Source organism: Melanotaenia boesemani, chromosome 1 (genome assembly GCF_017639745.1).
Source record: "Melanotaenia boesemani isolate fMelBoe1 chromosome 1, fMelBoe1.pri, whole genome shotgun sequence".
NCBI classification, from domain to species: domain Eukaryota; kingdom Metazoa; phylum Chordata; class Actinopteri; order Atheriniformes; family Melanotaeniidae; genus Melanotaenia; species Melanotaenia boesemani.
This window is the reverse complement of record NC_055682.1, coordinates 44,485,413-44,505,781: the sequence shown is the minus strand read 5'-3', so window position 1 is coordinate 44,505,781 and position 20,369 is coordinate 44,485,413. Positions and strand designations below refer to the sequence as shown.

The 20,369-nt window shown below is 45.6% G+C and overlaps 1 protein-coding gene across 6 annotated transcripts in view; it reads right to left on the bottom strand.

Annotated features, from left to right (window-relative positions):
- The window catches only part of ano9b (anoctamin 9b), a 67,030-nt gene extending 48,213 nt beyond the window's left edge, over positions 1–18,817 (bottom strand). For 3 of the 6 annotated variants that reach the window (XR_006009801.1, XR_006009802.1, XM_041981081.1), the window contains exons 1-7: positions 18,640–18,815; positions 16,099–16,164; positions 11,674–11,796; positions 11,459–11,586; positions 6,660–6,709; positions 5,583–5,641; positions 3,218–3,297 (exon numbers count right to left, since the gene is read on the bottom strand). Coding sequence is in view for 4 of the 6 variants with exons in the window: in XM_041981081.1 (XP_041837015.1) it covers positions 3,218–3,297; positions 5,583–5,641; positions 6,660–6,709; positions 11,459–11,586; positions 11,674–11,796; positions 16,099–16,164; positions 18,640–18,660 (527 nt within the window). In the remaining 2 variants the exon portion in view is untranslated. Of the gene's footprint in view, positions 1–3,217; positions 3,298–5,582; positions 5,642–6,659; positions 6,710–11,458; positions 11,587–11,673; positions 11,797–16,098; positions 16,165–18,456; positions 18,525–18,639 lie in introns of all 6 variants that reach the window. The other 3 variants (XM_041981062.1, XM_041981071.1, XM_041981053.1) reach the window with 3 other exon arrangements.
- Between the last annotated feature and the right edge of the window lie 1,552 nt (positions 18,818–20,369).

Sequence of the window (20,369 nt, the reverse complement as noted above, 5' to 3'; positions counted from 1 at the left end):
GTTGTAATTATAAACAACCGAAATATACGGGATTCGTGTTCACTCTGGTTGGGCTGCGCAAGCGAGTCAGAGGCGGGCGTGACACAGACATCAATGAGGAGGGAGGAAGTAAAAATTCGGCATCATTCAGTGTCTCAGCCAGGTGATGGAGGCCTTTGCGAGGCCGAGGAGATTCGTGTGCGACTTTCTGTCTCCCTGGCTGACAACACTGAGTGCAGAATGGACGATAACAGCATCATCTCTACTGTCGCAGCTCTTTTTCCGACGAATTGGCCTCTGATGAAGACGAGCGCATCCTCTATGTGAACAGAAACTTCTCGCCATCAACAAGACTCCATGTAAATGTCATTGCATCGCCTCTGGAAGTCCAGGAAGTAAACCCGGGCGGTCTGGACGATCTCCAGCCGCTTGTCCCGGCTGGTCTGCTTCATGTGCAGGGACCTGACCCCACACTTCACCTCAGGCTGCACTCTGGGTGATTCACCTGAAGCATCTCAGTGCATTTTGGAATGCATTCCATTGTGCCGTTTTCATAGATTTTTTTTGTAAATGTCACGGTGCACAGGAGCGAACAAGCAGAAAGGTCTACTGCTGCCTCCACGCTGCCAGCGTCCACAGCCGGGCATGAACGAGGTTTCAGTGTGATGAGCAGCATTCCTACCAGAAACAGAATGAATGTGTCCACACTGAACAATCTGCTTCTCATCGCTGTAAATGGACCAAATGTTCTTTGCGGACATGTGGTTGAAGCAGGGACACCACGCAGCGGAAAGCAGAAAAAGATGCTTTATCAGAGCAGACTGTGTTTGTACGACCTATAAGCTACCCAGTTAACTACAGAAGAAAAATAACATTTTGACAGCACATTGTGGTAGGCTTTGCCATATTTTAAATTTATATTGGGACTTTTTTTATATTAATTTTATTTATTTGCATTTGACACAAATTTAAGTTCAATATAATGAGCAAATATTTCTGCAAATGCAAGGGTTCAGTTCTAGTTTAAAAAGAGACCCTGCTGCCGTGGTCAAGTTAAGCAAATCTACAGGAGAAACAATCGTTTTTAGATTGTTATACTGTTGGTCTGCTGTTGTGGTCCTATTTCTTAAAACTATCTAAAGTATCACACCCCCTCTGGTTTTTTCACAAATCTCATCCTGATCATAGATTTATTTAAAGTAACGCACAATGATGATATTTGACTGGATTATAATGCTACTGACATCAGGACACAATATAATCAGTAAATATTTCTGGTTTAGTAATTACTCTAAACGTTCATGATGAAAATGATTTATTTAATATGGTCCACATTTAGTTCCTCTGTAGGACTAATCACCTTGTCTAGACCAGGGGTTCTTAACCTGTTTTTTTTTTACACTGGGGCCCCAACTACATCTCTCGGCTGGCCTGGGAACATCTTGGGATCCCGCTGGATGAACTGGTGAATGTGGCCGGGGAGAGGGAGGTCTGGGTTTCCCTGCTTAGGCAGCTGCCCCCCCGACCCGACTCCGGATAAGCGGCAGAAAATGAATGAATGGAAGGATGGATGGATAGACAGAAGGACGAACGGACGGATGGATGGACGGATGGACGGATGGACGGACGGACGGATGGACGGACAGACGGATGGATGGATGGATGGACGGACGGACGGATGGACGGACAGACGGATGGAAGGATGGATGGACGGACAAATGGATGGACGGACAGATGGATGGATGGACGGACGGATGGATGGATGGAGGGATGGGGCCCAACTTGTCCAGTACAAAGTGGTCCAGGAGCCATTCTCATATTAACACTGTTTTGGTTTGACTTATCTCACTTTTGGTTTTATTTATATTCAATAACTAAACCAAATCCACTTATGCACAAAAATATGACATGATACAATGAGATCATCACAAAGACATTTATATATCAGCTGTTCATGAAACTGCACAGCAAGACGCCCAGTAGGAAAATTCATGGAACAAAGTCAGGCTTCTAAACACAGAAAGATGGAAATCAATAAAATGATGCAGGGATAAAAATGTATTCAAAATAAAGGCTTCAAATAAAATAAACTGTAAATAAGTTTAAACACAAAACACTTACTTTAATTATCTTTTTTTCTAATTATTTTAAGTTGCCTGACATGACAGATGTTTTCTGCATCTTTAGCCCATTTTGTTTATGTTTTTTGTTAAAACGTCTAGCAGCTTTCCTACGAGCTGTTTGGTTGCCAGATGCTGTTCCAGCGATGGATAGCGTTAGCTAGCGTTACCTTACACTCCATACACACCTCTGGGCTTTGCTTTGCTTTGCTGGGCTGAGTCTTCTTCTGCTTATTGGAGTTTGTTGAACAAATAACTGACAAATTACCAACATCAAGTGGTGGAAAGCTGCACTGTGACTGAGGTTCTCACGATAAAGCTGAAATATCTTTATTGACAAGACGGTTACTACAAAACTTCAGACTGTTACGCCTCCCATTTGATGACTGTTGACTACATCTTTTGGCCAAAGCATAAACTTAGCCTGCAGTTTGAAAGCAGCTTTGTGTTAAAGCCTGCTGGAGAATTGGCTGGTAAGTGCAAGATGAGTTAACACCCAGTCTATTACTGGTGACAGCGTTCCACACCCATCGGGGATCAGCTGATTTTCTCTCTTGCTGTGAGTGGTTATGGATCAGCTTCTCATTTCATGAGTCCCTCACATCACATGAAAATTAGCTTTACACCATCACCATGTGATCTTCTACACCAGTGGCTCCCAACCTTTTATCCTCGGGGACCCCCTTCATGCATATACTAAAATGCCACGGACCCTCTGCTCCACCCTGTGGTGGAACCATGTTGGTTTTAGTCTTTCAAAAGTGAGATTTTTCCCATAAATCATGTGTTCTGGTTGAGTCCTGTCCTTTGATAAAACCAAAGTTAAATGAACAATATACAGCTTACTTTTATTTATTAAAATAGGGACGATTTGTGGAAATTAATCATAATGGCTCTAATGTTCAAAGCCTCAGGAACCTCCTGTACTCTTTGGGGGACCCCCTTGAAGGGTCCCGGACACCAGGTTGGGAACCACTGTTTTACACCAACCACCAACCCCTGAGACTACAGTTGACCAGATTCTAAGCAGACGTATCCTCCAGTAGCATCATGGTCATAAAATGTTTTGGTTAAGATAAAAACAATGCAATTCCAAACAGAGAGGGTTCGGAACTCACTTCACGTCGCTGAATGGTTGTCTTGTAAAAAGGGCCGTCCATCGAGCCCAATTCTTCTGCAGCTTCTTCTGCTCATTTTTCTGAGAATCATGAGAAAATTCAACACATCAGGTACAGAGAAAACCAGCTGTTCCTCTACCATCAGCAGTGCTTTAACCTTGATGAGCTGAGCGTGAATCTGACACAGCAACACGTCTGGAAAAAAGTGGAACAGGAGCAACAAAAGGCTGGAAAAGTAACTTGTACACGTTTATCTTCTAGTAGGAAAAATATGACCGGATGAGGTTCTTAAATCACTGAATTGTGTTTTTATTGACATTTTATCATGTGTCCAAACATTTTGGTACCTCTTTGGCTCTTTATCCTTTAGTTACTGGTTTTCTGTCTAATTCTTACTGATCAGACCTTTGCAGCTTCCTCGGTGGTCTGAGGACTTTCCTGGATGGTTTGGGTGAATGCATTACTTTGTTTTCATCCCCCATTAACCATTAAATAGTTAAATTAGTTATTTAATGAGCACTGCTGCTGCCATGTGGAGATAAGTTTGTTTGTTTTCATTGATTTGTACATATTTATGTTCCTGTCCCCAAGAAGTCCAGACCATCCAACCTCAATGACCACTATCCAGTGGCCCTCACATGACATGTGATGAAGGTGCTGGAAAGGCTGGTCTTGGCCAATGCAGGTGGAGGATCTGCTGGACCCTCTGCAGGCTGCCTACCAGCCCCATGTGAGTGTTCAGGATGTGTCACGTTCCCTGGCCTCTGGCCTGGACGTGTATGTGAATGTCTGCTGCATATCCTGCAACCCTGCTCCTGGCCTGCGAGACCTCCTTCGTTCCCTCCTGTATGGTGATTGGATGTCCTCGGTTCCACCTGCTCAGGGGAGCCCCGCCCCACTCATCTTACAGGACAGCACCGACACACTGCTTCCTCCTCGGCGACCAACCAGCGGGAGTACCGGTCCTTAAAAGGGAGGCGGTGACGGTGATCAGGGCAGCTGTGTTCCTTCAGGCCCACAGTTCGCCAGTTTGGGACTTGCAGTAGTAGTAGTGGTTGGTTGGTTGACGCTTAGCGGTTTGTAAGAGCATTCTTCTTCCCTTAGTTAGACATTTGAGTACTTGATTTGATTGTGATTCTGCGCTCGTTCTCTCTTTAATTTGTGTATTTTGGGTTTAGCAGACATCTTTTGTTGTTGAATTAACGGTATATTAATTATAGATTAAACATAGCTCCAGTTTGATTAATTGTTAGAGCAGTATTTTGGTTTATAGGAATCTTTTGAGTTTGTGTTTATTAATTTAGTTTATTGTTTACCTCGATTGAGGACACCTTGAGTTAATTATGTTTCTTTTGTTGTAATTGATGGCCTTAGATGCCTTGATTTATGTTGAACCCTGCTGGGGGAGAAGCTGCGGGGGATGGGGGTTCACCACTCCATGGTCTCCTGGATTACTGACTACCTGACAGGCCACAGTTAGTCCGTCTGGGGCAGCGTCCTGTCTGATGTGGTGGTCCTCAGGGGACTGTGCTGGCTTCTCTCCACCTTCTACACCACTGATTCTCAGTCCAACACTGAGTCCTGCCGCCTTCATAAAGTCTCTGATGACTCAGCTGTTGTTGGGTGTCTAGGAGAGGGAGGAGGAGGAGGAGGACAGAGTGCTGGTGGACCGATTTGTAGACTGGACTGGTAGGAACCACCTGCATCTGGATGTCACCCAGACCAGAGAGATGGTGATAGACCTCTGGAGGAGGAGGACTCTGCCTTCACTGAAGATCATGGGGCAGGAGGTGGAGGTTGTTGAAACCTAGAAGTACATGGGAGGGACCATGGACCACAGACTGGCTGGAGATCCAGCACAGATGCTGTGTACCAGAAGGGGATGAGCAGGCTCTACTTCTAGAGATGCTCAGATCTTTCAGTGTTGGAGATCTTTTATCAGTCTGTCATCTCCAGTGAGCTTCTCTTTGCCGCTGTGTGTTGGGGAAGCAGCATTGGAGCAGCAGCAGCAGCAGCCTGAACAACCTTAGAAAGAAGGCTGGAACTGCCAGCGGAGCTCCTTCTCCACCAGACTGAGACGCTCCGATACAGGAACCCTGTCCACCACTGATCAATAAGTCCGCTCTGCTCAGACACCAGGCTTCACCTGCTTCTATCCTCCACTTTTATTCTACTGTTACGTTCTAGTTGCTTTTCTCATTTAAACTTGTTTCCTCTTTTTCTGTTTCTCCGTTCATTTGGTTTATTATCTGGTTTATAAATTTCTGCTTGTTTTGCTGCCTTATTTTGTTTTTATCTTTATCCATCTATCCATCCATCCATCCATCCATCCATTACTGCAGGTAAGGGTTAAGGATCTACTCACCTCATGGAGGCAGAACATGCTTTCAAACACATCCTTCAGCAGCAGCTCCTCCAGGTTCTCTGTTGAAAGAAAACACAGCATGTCTCTATGATGACGTTGTGTTTGTTGACTCCTGTTTCCCCAGTAATTTTCATTTCTCGGCATGTTTCTACAACTTATAACACTCTTTTGAAACTTATACAGACCCTGCTAGCGATAACCAAAGTGTGGAATAAAGACTGCTCTGAAACATCTGTAGACTGGTCAAGAGTCTGGAGGAATGTCTCTCTTACTTCACAAAGCTTCATAAATTAATTTGAACTTCCTTTATCGTACTTATTAAACACCAAAGCAATGTTTTATGATTACGTTATCCCCCTCACCAAACATATGTAATTTGAATCAAACAAGCTTTTTTCCACACTATGCGGGAATGTCCATCAGTTAAAGATTTCTGGGAACAAATAAATCGTCTCTGAAGCATTTGGATGAGAACTCATCTGCTCTCCAAACTTTATGCTCTTGAATGATGATTCAGGGCAGAACCTTAATCTTATGCAAAAAATTTTATGGTTTACATCATGTGTTCTGGCTAAGAAGATGTTGGCTGCTGGATGGCAACCACCTCACACACTTTCAATACATCAGTGGTTATATTCACTACTAGAGGAGTTATCTTTGAAGCTCTCTGTGGCCAGAACAAATGGAGCAGGTCAGGTTGTCCTTAAGGCCAGGAAGGGGGCACTCGGTGTAGCTAGAACTATGATTTAATTATTGTTTAGGTTTGGCTACGTACAGATTAACTGAATTTCCAGCGTGAAGTGATTTACTTGAGTGTTGGTTGGGACAGGAACCATAAGATATGCAGGTGTTTTCTACTTTTGCTTTTCTGTTTTGTTACTACCCACAACACGTTGAATGAGCGTAAGAGGATGGGAGTGAAATGACATTCTTGTTGTCTTGTGTATGATGTGTTGATGTACACCTGCTTTCTTTGGGTAATAAAAAAATGGAAAAAAGTCATTTTAATTTCTCATAGCTTCTTCTGAAATGTTTGCCACATGTCATCCATCGTTACATGGAACTAACCCTACTCACCTCCTGTGTTGATGCAGGTCTGATGGAGGACGGAATGAATAATCCGAATCCTGGAAGAACATTAAAATAAAAGTTACCATGGCAAAAAAGTCTGGTGTGAGGACAAGCCCTTAAGCAGCCTTCAGAGGACAACATGGAAAGTGTTCCATGTTGTCCTCTGAAGGTCACAGATGTCCTCCGAAGGTCACAGATGTCCTCCTTCGTCTTTCCCAGCAGAGAAAGAGCAAGTTTACATCTAATCCAGGACCTGAAGGAGGAGACGTCCTCACCCAGGACCTTCAGAATTTGTTCCTGAAGGTTTTTTTAAGGACTGAAGACAGAAAAGTTCCAGCTGTCTCAGGAGACATCCACCACCAACTCCAACTCCACCACTTTGTCTGAGCTCATGTGTTAGTTTTCCTTCTACCAGCTGATTGCTTCTCCAACTTTCTTCTTCATTTCATCAGATTTTTTCTGGTCCTGATTCCAGTTTTACTGACTGGTAACTGACTCTTGTAAAACTGTTCTTGTCTACATCAGACGTGCACGAGCAGGGCTGGGTGTTTCTAGGAATTCAGTGAAGAAAACTTGGCGTGAAAATCAGGTTTATTTATCCGTGTAGCTTCAGCATTCATATTTTCCGTGAATTTTGAATGGAACAAACCACTGGTACAACCGTTGTATTTCATTAATAACAAGCGGCGCGCTGCACGGCGGCGGCTGCCTCAGTCTGCCTGATCCTGTTTGGACGGGTTTGTACTGGGAAAAAAATTTCGTTGCACCTGTTGCAATGACAATAAAGTTTCATTCATTCAGTCAAATGATGGCAGCCCTTTCAAGCGGATTTGAAGGCTGTTCTTACTCACCGTGAACGCATCATGCTGAATTGAATGTGCACGTCCTACATGTGCACAGAAAATGAAAGAAAATTACACAAAGTAAGCTGAGCACCTCTTTTTTAACTTGATGGTCATTAATAAAATGACTGCTGATATGGATGCACCTGCTCAGATAGCAGGGGGGCCCACGGCCCCCCATAACTGTTCCAGGTTAATCTGTACAACAGGTTGGACAGAATTATGCATGTAAAACTGGTACAACTGTTGTATTTTATTCTATTACGTAGATCATTTAACAAAAACAAATAAAAACCATGATTCCAGATCAAGTTCCCTGTTACCATGGAGACCTTAACATCTCTCTCATCACTGAACCTGGAAGTCCATGGATAGTTTCTGTCTGGACCTCATTGAGGAGACCAGAATCTCCTCCATGGGTTTCTGTTTGGAGGGCTTCCACCCCCCATGCTCATAGCTCTTCCGTTTAAGGATGTTCCACAGGTTCTCAGTTGGGATGAGATCAGGAGATGATGGTGGTCCACCATGGGTTTTTCTCCCTTTAGACCTCAAGCAGCCTCCTGGAGGTCTAAAGGGAGCCTCTAAAGAGAGCCTGCTAGTGTTCCTGCATCACGAGATGTAGCGTCGTCTTTGCTGCAGAAGGAACGCTTCCTTCGTTTAGACCACGGCAGGAACATGGTGGACATCCAGACATCCATCTACCTGGCCCATCCTGACCTCCAGCCATCATCCATCCAGACCTCCATCCACCAACAATTAAGATCCCCATCCACCTGGACCATCCGGAAGTTAGGCATGCATGTGGGTAGGTATGTGCAGGTTTGGACAGCCACAGTAACTAAGGAAACAGGGCTGTTAACGTCTGTCTGCAACGTCCTCTTCCTCCACCTCTAGCCCGTCTGTCTGAGACGTCCTCTTCCTCCACCTCTAGCCCATCTGTCTGAGACGTCCTCTTCCTCCACCTCTAGCCCGTCTGTCTGCGACGTCCTCTTCCTCCACCTCTAGTCCGTCTGTCTGCGACGTCCTCTTCCTCCACCTCTAGCCCGTCTGTCTGAGGCGTCCTCTTCCTCCACCTCTAGCTGTCTGTCTGAGGCGTCCTCTTCCTCCACCTCTAGCCCGTCTGTCTGCGACGTCCTCTTCCTCCACCTCTAGCCCGTCTGTCTGCGACGTCCTCTTCCTCCACCTCTAGCCCGTCTGTCTGAGGCGTCCTCTTCCTCCACCTCTAGCCCGTCTGTCTGCGACGTCCTCTTCCTCCACCTCTAGCCCGTCTGTCTGCGCCGTCCTCTTCCTCCACCTCTAGCCCGTCTGTCTGAGGCGTCCTCTTCCTCCACCTCTAGCCCGTCTGTCTGAGACGTCCTCTTCCTCCACCTCTAGCCCGTCTGTCTGCGACGTCCTCTTCCTCCACCTCTAGCCCGTCTGTCTGCGACGTCCTCTTCCTCCACCTCTAGCCCGTCTGTCTGCGACGTCCTCTTCCTCTACCTCTAGCCCGTCTGTCTGAGGCGTCCTCTTCCTCCACCTCTAGCCCGTCTGTCTGAGACGTCCTCTTCCTCCACCTCTAGCCCGTCTGTCTGCGACGTCCTCTTCCTCCACCTCTAGCCCGTCTGTCTGCGACGTCCTCTACCTCCACCTCTAGCCCGTCTGTCTGCGACGTCCTCTTCCTCCACCTCTAGCCCGTCTGTCTGCGATGTCCTCTTCCTCTACCTCTAGCCCGTCTGCCTGCGCCATCCTCTTCCTCCACCTCTAGCCCGTCTGTCTGAGACGTCCTCTTACTCCACCTCTAGCCCGTCTGTCTGAGACATCCTCTACCTCCACCTCTAGCCTGTCTGTCTGCAACGTCCTCTTCCTCCACCTCTAGCCCGTCTGAGATGTCCTCTTCCTCCACCTCTAGCCCGTCTGTCTGCGACGTCCCCTTCTTCCACCTCTAGCCCGTCTGTCTGCGACGTCCTCTTCCTCCACCTCTAGCCCGTCTGTCTGCGACGTCCTCTTCCTCCACCTCTAGCCCGTCCGTCTGAGACGTCCTCTTCCTCCACCTCTAGCCCGTCTGTCTGCGAAGTCCTCTTCCTCCACCTCTAGCCCATGAGATGTTCTCTTGTGCTGAGTTCTTGTGCTGTGGAAAACATCCTGCCTTGTTCCAGGACCTAAAACATACCAACCATCTAAACCCGATGACTACAGACCAGTTGTCCTAACATGTCACCTCAATAAGCAGGTGAACAACTTTCAGGACCCATTGCAGTTTGCTTATCGTAATGTTCTTGGGGTTTAAAGTGCCATCCTCTACCTGCTGCATAGAGCCCACTCTCATCTGGACCAATCAGGCAGCACTTTGATGACCATGTTCTTTGGTTTCTCATGTGCTCTGTTATGTGAAAAGAGGTGGAGGTATTGGAGGAATATAAGTAACTCAGAATTTAGCTGGACAATAAACTGGAATGATAATGCACCACAGAAGCATCTAATAATAATAATAATAATAATAATAATAATAATAATAATAATGATAATAATAATAATACATTTTATTTGTTGGCGCATTTCTTGACACTCAAGGTCACCTTACAGGATAAAACACAAGAGTAAAACAAATCAATAAATACACTCATAAATTAACGGATACATAAAACAATAATAAAAGCAGTGTGAAATATTACAGTGAGTATGCCAGTTTAAAGAGATGTGTTTTGAGTTTGGATTTGAACAGTTGTATTGAATCAGAGTTACGGAGGTCTGGGGGGAGGGAGTTCCAGAGATGAGGAGCAGAGCAGCTGAAAGCTCTGCTCCCCATGGTAACAAGGCGGGCGGGGGACGGTGAGGTGGATGGAGGAGGAGGATCTGAGGGAACGGACTGGTATGGAGATATGGAGGAGATCGGAAAGGTAGGGAGGAGCGAGGTGATGGATGGCCTTGTAGGTGAACAGCAGGATTTTGTTGTGGATGCGATAGGTGACGGGGAGCCGGTGGAGCTGCTGCAGGACAGGGGTGATGTGATGGGTGGAGGCTGTTCTTGTGATGACCCGGGCTGCTGCATTCTGAACCAGTTGAAGTCTATGAAGTGTTTTTTGGGGAAGACCGAACAGAAGGGAGTTACAGTAGTCGAGACGGGAGGTGGCAAGACTGTGAACGAGTATGACGGCGGTGTGAGGGGTGAGGGAGGGGCGGAGGCGGTTGATATTGCGAAGGTGAAAATATGCTGATCGGGTTATATTATTGATATGTGATGTGAAAGACAGAGTGCTGTCGAGGATGACACCCAGACTCTTTACCTGAAGGGAGGGGGAAATGGAAGAATCATCAATGGGAATGGAGAAACTGTCAGATTTGGAGAGAGTGGATTTGGTGCCTACTAATAACATAGTAGGCAATGAAAATGTATGTGGTGTTTTCTAAAAATATAACCGAGGGGGAGGAGGTAGATGATCAACAGCTGGGGCACCTGGGGCACACCAGTGGTGACTGGGACTGACTGGGAAGTAAATGTTTTTAACTGGATGAACTAAGTGCGGCCGGAGAGGTAGGATTTGAACCAGTTGAGGGGGTGTGGGTGATGCCGAGTGTGAAATGGCGTCGAAGGCCACACTCAGAACAAGGAGGATGAGAATAGATAGACCGGAATCAGCTGCCAGGAGGAGGTCATTAGTGACTTTAAGCTATGCGGATTCGGTGCTATGGAGTGTCCATACAGATTGTTATGGGATAGATGGGATTGGAGCTTGTTGAGATTATTGGGATCCTGACCAGGATTAAGTGTAGGGGTGATGGCAGTAGAAGAAAGAACAGAGCAGACTTTACTTCAGGAAAAAGCTGAGACTGTCCAGCATCAGAGGATGCAACATCTTGGTTCAATCATCAGCTGGGGCAGCATTTCTCATGTCATTATAGTGGTCCTTTGGACAGTTTCTGCTGTGGAGCTTCCAGGTCCTTCAGGGTTACCTTTGTGTGGGTAGGTGTGTACAGGTGTGTTACCTGTTAGCATGGGTGACATCTCCACTCCAGTTACAGGAATCAGAAACTTTGAGCAGGTACTGGTAGTCTTCAAACATCTCGTTGGGTGCCAGCAGACCGAAGAATAGTTTGTCATCATGGATGATCGTCTTTCAGGTAACAAACACACATTCAATGTATTAGCTTTCATTCCTGCCTGGATTCACCGTGTGCTGCACTTCTTTCAGGAAACTCACTGTGACTGTGATCTTTTTATTTTCCAGCTCCTTAAGGAAGGCGGTCCGTTTAAGGGCCTTCTGATCCATGTCTTCATCCTCTGTGCTGGACACCAGTATGTAATCATATGTCCTCTGGATGGGCTATTCAGTAAATTAGACACAAAAGGTAAACGAGATGGAAAGAGTTTGACCACTGTCTTTCAGATGTGTCAAAAGAACTTGTCTTGACAAGTCTGTCCCAAACAGACAAATTATTTCTAGCTCACCCACATCTACATTACGTATCAACAACGGCTGAAACCAGCATCAGCCAGCACCAGCCGTCCAAACAGGTCACAAAAAGACCAGACAAAAAAGTCCAGGCTAAAATCCCAGTTAAGCCGGTTACAGATGAAGTTACAGTCCTAGTTAAGCTGGTTAAAGTCCAGTCTACAATCCCAGATAAGCCGGTTAAAGTCCAGGCTAAAATCCCAGTTAAGCCAGTTAAAGTCCAGGCTAAAATCCCAGTTAACCCGGTTAAAGTCCAGTCTACAATCCCAGATAAGCTGGTTAAAGTCCAGGCTAAAATCCCAGTTAACCCGGTTAAAGTCCAGTCTACAATCCCAGATAAGCTGATTAAAGTCCAGGCTAAAATCCCAGTTAAACCGGTTAAAGTCCAGTCTACAGTCCCAGATAAGCTGGTTAGAACGAGCAGCTACAAACAGACCCGTGGACGTGGGGTGGCAGCTCATGTTCCGGTTTTTTTTTTATCTTAATGAAGCTCTGCTGTGTTCTAGCTATGGAAGTGTGTTGCCTTTACTTGAAAAAACTTTCTGAATGAACAAGATAATTTGAAAAATCATAAATGCTGATAATGAGCTGCTTTTCTGGTCCAGAGCAAACCAGCTACCATGGCAACTAGCAGGCTTAGAAATGTTGCATCTGCCTCATCATGTACTTACAGGTGAACCTGCAGTCTGTTAGCAGACCTCAACCCCTTTGGGGTTAAAAGAAAATCCACCGTCACTCTGAGTGACTGCAGATGTGATCTGTTATCAGCCAATGAGCAGCCAGTTTGCTCCAGTTGACAGTAGAAACCCCGGCCACATTTTCATCAATCCAACACCTTCCAAACCTCAAAGACCTGCAGGTCCAACACACCTTCTTTTTTTTCAGCCTTCAGGCTAAAATCCCAGTTAAGCCGGTTAAAGTCCAGGCTAAAATCCCAGTTAACCCGGTTAAAGTCCAGTCTACAATCCCAGTTAAACCGGTTAAAGTCCAGTCTACAATCCCAAATAAGCCGGTTAAAGTCCAGGCTAAAATCCCAAATAAGCCGGTTAAAGTCCAGGCTAAAATCCCAGTTAAGCCGGTTAAAGTCCAGGCTAAAATCCCAGTTAACCCGGTTAAAGTCCAGTCTACAATCCCAGTTAAGCCGATTAAAGTCCAGGCTAAAATACCAGTTAACCCGGTTAAAGTCCAGGCTAAAATCCCAGTTAAGCCGGTTACAGATGAAGTTACAGTCCTAGTTAAGCTGGTTAAAGTCCAGGCTAAAATCCCAGTTAAACCGGTTAAAGTCCAGTCTACAATCCCAGATAAGCCGGTTAAAGTCCAGGCTAAAATCCCAATTAAGCCGGTTAAAGTCCAGGCTAAAATCCCAGTTAACCCGGTTAAAGTCCAGGCTAAAATCCCAGTTAAGCTGGTTACAGATGAAGTTACAGTCCTAGTTAAGCTGGTTAAAGTCCAGGCTAAAGTCCCAGTTAAGCTGGTTAAAGTCTAGGCTAAAATCCCAGTTAAGCCGGTTAAAGTCCAGGCTAAAATCCCAGTTAAGCCGGTTACAGATGAAGTTACAGTCCTAGTTAAGCTGGTTAAAGTCCAGGCTAAAATCCCAGTTAACCCGGTTAAAGTCCAGTCTACAATCCCAGATAAGCCGGTTAAAGTCCAGGCTAAAATCCCAGTTATGCCGGTTACAGATGAAGTTACAGTCCTAGTTAAGCTGGTTAAAGTCCAGGCTAAAATCCCAGTTAAGCGGGTTAAAGTCCAGGCTAAAATCCCAGTTAACCCGGTTAAAGTCCAGTCTACAATCCCAGATAAGCTGGTTAAAGTCCAGGCTAAAAGTCCCAGTTATGCCGGTTACAGATGAAGTTACAGTCCTAGTTAAGCTGGTTAAAGTCCAGGCTAAAATCCCAGTTAAGCGGGTTAAAGTCCAGGCTAAAATCCCAGTTAACCCGGTTAAAGTCCAGTCTACAATCCCAGATAAGCTGGTTAAAGTCCAGGCTAAAAGTCCCAGTTAAGCTGGTTAAAGTCCAGGCTAAAGTCCCAGTTAAGCTGGTTAAAGTCCAGGCTAAAATCCCAATTAAGCTGGTTAAAGTCCAGGCTAAAATCCCAGTTAACCCGGTTAAAGTCCAGGCTAAAATCCCAGTTAAGCCGGTTACAGATGAAGTTACAGTCCTAGTTAAGCTGGTAAAAGTCCAGGCTAAAATCCAAGTTAACCCGGTTAAAGTCCAGGCTAAAATCCCAGTTAAGCCGGTTACAGATGAAGTTACAGTCCTAGTTAAGCTGGTAAAAGTCCAGGCTAAAATCCAAGTTAAGCTGTTTAACCTCCAGTCTACAATCCCAGTTAAACCAGTTAAAAGTCCAGGCTAAATTCCCAGTTAAGCTGGTTAAAGTCCAGGCTAAAGTCCAAGTTAAGCTGGTTAAAGTCCAGGCTAAAAGTCCCAGTTAAGCTGGTTAAAGTCCAGGCTAAAAGTCCCAGTTAAGCTGGTTAAAGTCCAGGCTAAATTCCCAGTTAAGCTGGTTAAAGTCCAGGCTAAAATCCCAGTTAACCCGGTTAAAGTCCAGGCTAAAATCCCAGTTAAGCCGGTTACAGATGAAGTTACAGTCCTAGTTAAGCTGGTAAAAGTCCAGGCTAAAATCCAAGTTAAGCTGTTTAACCTCCAGTCTACAATCCCAGTTAAACCAGTTAAAAGTCCAGGCTAAATTCCCAGTTAAGCTGGTTAAAGTCCAGGCTAAAGTCCAAGTTAAGCTGGTTAAAGTCCAGGCTAAAAGTCCCAGTTAAGCTGGTTAAAGTCCAGGCTAAAAGTCCCAGTTAAGCTGGTTAAAGTCCAGGCTAAATTCCCAGTTAAGCTGGTTAAAGTCCAGGCTAAAATCCCAGTTAACCCGGTTAAAGTCCAGGCTAAAATCCCAGTTAAGCCGGTTAAAGATGAAGTTACAGTCCTAGTTAAGCTGGTAAAAGTCCAGGCTAAAATCCAAGTTAAGCTGTTTAACCTCCAGTCTACAATCCCAGTTAAACCAGTTAAAAGTCCAGGCTAAATTCCCAGTTAAGCTGGTTAAAGTCCAGGCTGAAATCCCAATTATCCCGGTTAAAGTCCAGACTAAAATCCTGTTTAACCCATTTAAAGTCCAGGCTAATATCCCAGTTTAGCAGGTTAAATACCATGCTATATTCAAATTTAAGCTGGCTAAAGTCCAGGATAAAATACCAGTTAAGCTCGTTAAAGTCCAGGCTAAAGTCCAAGTTAAGCTGGTTAAAGTCCAGGCTAAAAGTCCCAGTTAAGCTGGTTAAAGTCCAGGCTAAAAGTCCCAGTTAAGCTGGTTAAAGTCCAGGCTAAATTCCCAGTTAAGCTGGTTAAAGTCCAGGCTAAAGTCCCCGTAAAGCTGGTTAGAACGAGCAGCTACAAACAGACCCGTGGACGTGGGGTGGCAGCTCATGTTCCGGTTTTTTTTTTATCTTAATGAAGCTCTGCTGTGTTCTAGCTATGGAAGTGTGTTGCCTTTACTTGAAAAAACTTTCTGAATGAACAAGATAATTTGAAAAATCATAAATGCTGATAATGAGCTGCTTTTCTGGTCCAGAGCAAACCAGCTACCATGGCAACTAGCAGGCTTAGAAATGTTGCATCTGCCTCATCATGTACTTACAGGTGAACCTGCAGTCTGTTAGCAGACCTCAACCCCTTTGGGGTTAAAAGAAAATCCACCGTCACTCTGAGTGACTGCAGATGTGATCTGTTATCAGCCAATGAGCAGCCAGTTTGCTCCAGTTGACAGTAGAAACCCCGGCCACATTTTCATCAATCCAACACCTTCCAAACCTCAAAGACCTGCAGGTCCAACACACCTTCTTTTTTTTTTTTTTTTTTTTTTTTTTCTAACTACATGTTGGATCCTGTTAGCTGACATTGCACCTGGGTTCTGTCCAGAGCTGCAGGTTCAGGATTTTTGTGGGTGTTGTCACCCAGAAAAGCTGGAGTAACCAGACAATCTGCCAGGAAGGAGAGAAAAACCCCTGAGCTCCAGCTCAATTTTCACATTTAATCAAGATACGTCAAGCAAATAAGTTTCAGGTGCTTTTTTATCTGGAACAGGGGCAGAAGTGAGCTCTGTTTGCCTGTCGCTGATGAGCTCCGGCAGCTCTTATCTGGCTAGTTAGGAAAAGTTGTGATGAGGAGAGCGAGCAATCCTTACCGCTGAAGGAAGTAGAGACTCAGTGTTGAGGGCGTCGGTCTGCCTGTCACACAGCTCAACGTTGTCCTTTTACACAGAGAAAAAAAAACTTCAGACTCATAATGAGGGTTTTTAGCTACATTTAAAAACATTCAGAAGAGAAAATCAGTGTGTAAATCCTCCAGAAAGCTGAACAGAGTTCTTGTTTATTCGCAGAAAGTTAATTCGTGGTGAATAAAACTTTAGTCCATTCAGGTGTGACACTGTGTGTTTTGGACCTGGAATTTCAGCTAAATGATAAACAGTATTTGTTTAACTTTGTGACATCCCATAAACATCACTATTTCCTCCCGTATGGACCTTAAACTCGTGTTTAAAATGATAATAATCGCACATGGAAACGGAGCAGTCTGACAGACATGCAGCAGGTCCAGACCTGCCCGGCATTCAGTCCTCCATGTTGGAGTTTTCTTGTTTTTCCTGTGCCATGTGAAACCCAGTTTTACTGCCTTCATGCTCTTCACAGGGCAGAGATAAGCCCAGTTTCTACTCTGGGAGAGCAGATACTGCAGTGAATATTCATCATGGGTGTGACCCTCACTTTACAGCCTCACAGCAGCAACAACTAAAGTACTAATCCCTCCTTTATAAGTTGCACAGCAGCTCATGGCTACAGGTCTGGGATGGGTCTGAAGAGCCATCCTGGTATGTGAGGAACAGAAACACTGACTGGTACTGGAACAAACAGCCAGGGTTCGTGGACAGCCTGCTGCTGACCTCCCAGAGGGAAATAATTCAAAAGATTCTCCCCCTGGTGAGTGTGAAACACCAAAAAGCCAGAGACCATGAAGACGAAGAAGTTCCCCAAACAAATCAGAGACAAAGTTGTTGAGAAGAATAACCCAGAGTTGGGGCATAAAAAAGAGATCCAGTAAAAGAAAGAATATGCTGGCTGAAAGGACCATCCACATGAAGTGGACGTAAATCAGAGACCAGAGCCGAAGATCCACAGCAGAGACCTGTCCACAGGACAGCTATGAGCTGGACTTTAAAGAAGAGTCTGCAGAAAAAGAGACACCCCAAACATCTGGAACATGGTCCTCTGCACAGACATGTTTGGCCACGATTGAAAACACCATGTGTGGAACAAAACACCTTTCATCAGCACCACAGTGAAGCATGGTGGTGGCAGCATCATGACGTGGGGTGTTTGAAGTCGTTAGGGACTGGGAAACGGGTCAGAGTTGAAGGAGTGATGGACGGAGCGAAACTTGGAGGAAAACTTCTATCAGTCTCCAGAGATTTGAAACTAGGATGAAGGGCAGTCCAGCAGATTACCGACCTACTGTCAGACCTGAACCCACCTAAAGTCCAGACCTGAACCCAGCCTACTGTCAGACCTGAACCCACCTAAAGTCCAGACCTGAACCCAGCCTACTGTCAGACCTGAACCTACCTAAAGTCCAGACCTGAACCCAGCCTACTGTCAGACCTGAACCCACCTAAAGTCCAGACCTGAACCCAGCCTACTGTCAGACCTGAATCCACCTAAAGTCCAGACCTGAACCCAGCCTACTGTCAAACCTGAACCCAGCCTACTGTCAGACCTGAACCCACCTAAAGTCCAGACCTGAACCCAGCCTACTGTCAGACCTGAATCCACCTAAAGTCCAGACCACAATCCATCTAACTGTCAGACCTGAACCCAGCCAAATTCCAGACCTGAATCCAACTGACTGTCAGACCTGAATCCAGCTCACTGTCAGTCCTAAATCAAGCTAAGGTCCAGACCTGAACCCAGCCTACTGTCAGACCTGAATCCAGCTGACGATCAGACCTGAACCCAGATGAAGTCCAGACCTGAATCCAACATAAGTCCAGACCACAATCCACCTAAGTGTAAGACCTAAACCCGGCCTACTGTCAGACCTGAACCCAGCTCACTGTCAGACCTGAATCCACCTAACTGTCAGACCTAAACCCAGCTGAAGTCCAGACCTGAATCCAGCTGACTGTAAGACCTGAATCCAGCTGACTGTCAACTTGAATCTGAATTAAGAAAAATGACCTCCATTATGAGTGTAAACATCACTGGGCCTGACTGAATCCATAATCAGCAGAAACTGATCTCAGAGGCCGGTTGAGACCCGAATCCAGAGTAGTTCTCTGAGACTGCAGCAGGAACCGATCCAGCTTTTGTCTTGTCTGATTTATTGTTTTAAAATGTATTTATTTATTTATTTGAATCAGTCTTGACTATTTTGTTTCTGTCCATGAAAATGATGCATGTAAATGTGAGAAGTACAAACAGAAAGCAGTGGAGCTGCTGGGCGGGTGTGATGAACCACATTCCTAACGAACGCTGCTGTGTTTGTTTACCTTGTCGGCTCTGAACATTTTCCTGCTTTCGGTTTAAGACACTTTGGATTGTTGGCTCCCGCATTTTACTGAAAGAAAACCAGACAACCTGCTTTTCTAAGTTTCAAATGGATGTTGGGTTTAAGTCCAACACGCAACAGCGGGAGGCGCGCGCGAAAGGCTGAAGCAAAAGCGTGTTGTTACCTCGGTCCTTCTGAAGAACATGCTGGCAGCAGGTCGCTCAGGAACGTCTCCTTATCACTGTCCAGCGGGAAAACTCATCTGCTTCCACGGATCCGGTCCACGCGACGATTCCGCGATCCTCCACGTTCCTACGATGTGCGCGTGCGAGGCGTACAGGTGTGCCGTTTTACCTGCCAGTGACGTCACTACCCAAGGAGATCGGAGAGTAATGTGGCGTTCAAGTTCCGTGGAAAATATCTGAAATATGAGACTTATAAGCCAGTAGATTGTCGTCACGTGTCAATAAACGAGAAGAAACATTCAGCGCCATGAGAACGAAAGTTGTAAAAATACGCATCTGTTTGCAACCTTAAAATCAGAGGGTTTGGTGTCTGTTAAACTAAACAAAACCAGAAAAAAATACTATAAACGTCATCCTCCACATTTTATTCCTAGAAGATGAACAATATCTCAGAGGATGAAACTGGGACATTTCACCATGTGATGGGAAATATGAGCTGATAGTAAATCTGAGGCAAGGTGTAAAAAGTAGTTCCAGGGTGATGTTCGGCACGATGTAAAAAGTAGTTCCAGGGTGGTGTTCAGCGCGGTGTAAAAAGTATTTCCAGGGTGGTGTTCGGCACGGTGTAAAAAGTAGTTCCAGGGTGATGTTCCGCACGGTGTAAAAAGTAGTTCCAGGGTGGTGTTCGGCGCGGTGTAAAAAGTAGTTCCAGGGTGGTGTTCGGCGCGGTGTAAAAAGTAGTTCCAGGGTGGTGTTCGGTACGGTGTAAAAAGTAGTTCCAGGGTGATGTTCAGCGTGGTGTAAAAAGTAGTTCCAGGGTGGTGTTCGGCACGGTGTAAAAAGTAGTTCCAGGGTGGTGTTCAGCACGGTGTAAAAAGTAGTTCCAGGGTGGTGTTCGGCACGGTGTAAAAAGTAGTTCCAGGGTGGTGTTCGGCACGGTGTAAAAAGTAGTTCCAGGGTGGTGTTCGGCGCGGTGTTAAAAGTAGTTCCAGGGTGATGTTCGGCACGATGTAAAAAGTAGTTCCAGGGTGGTGTTCGGCGCGGTGTAAAAAGTATTTCCAGGGTGGTGTTCGGCACGGTGTAAAAAGTAGTTCCAGGGTGATGTTCCGCACGGTGTAAAAAGTAGTTCCAGGGTGATGTTCCGCACGGTGTAAAAAGTAGTTCCAGGGTGGTGTTCAGCACGGTGTAAAAAGTAGTTCCAGGGTGGTGTTCAGCACGGTGTAAAAAGTATTTCCAGGGTGGTGTTCAGCACGGTGTAAAAAGTAGTTCCAGGGTGGTGTTCAGCACGGTGTAAAAAGTAGTTCCAGGGTGATGTTCCGCACGGTGTAAAAAGTAGTTCCAGGGTGATGTTCAGCACGGTGTAAAAAGTAGTTCCAGGGTGATGTTCAGCACGGTGTAAAAAGTAGTTCCAGGGTGGTGTTCAGAACGGTGTAAAAAGTAGTTCCAGGGTGGTGTTCAGAACGGTGTAAAAAGTAGTTCCAGGGTGGTGTTCAGCACGGTGTAAAAAGTAGTTCCAGGGTGGTGTTCAGCACGGTGTAAAAAGTAGTTCCAGGGTGATGTTCCGCACGGTGTAAAAAGTATTTCCAGGGTGGTGTTCAGCACGGTGTAAAAAGTAGTTCCAGGGTGATGTTCAGCACGGTGTAAAAAGTAGTTCCAGGGTGATGTTCAGCATGGTGTAAAAAGTAGTTCCAGGGTGGTGTTCAGCACGGTGTAAAAAGTAGTTCCAGGG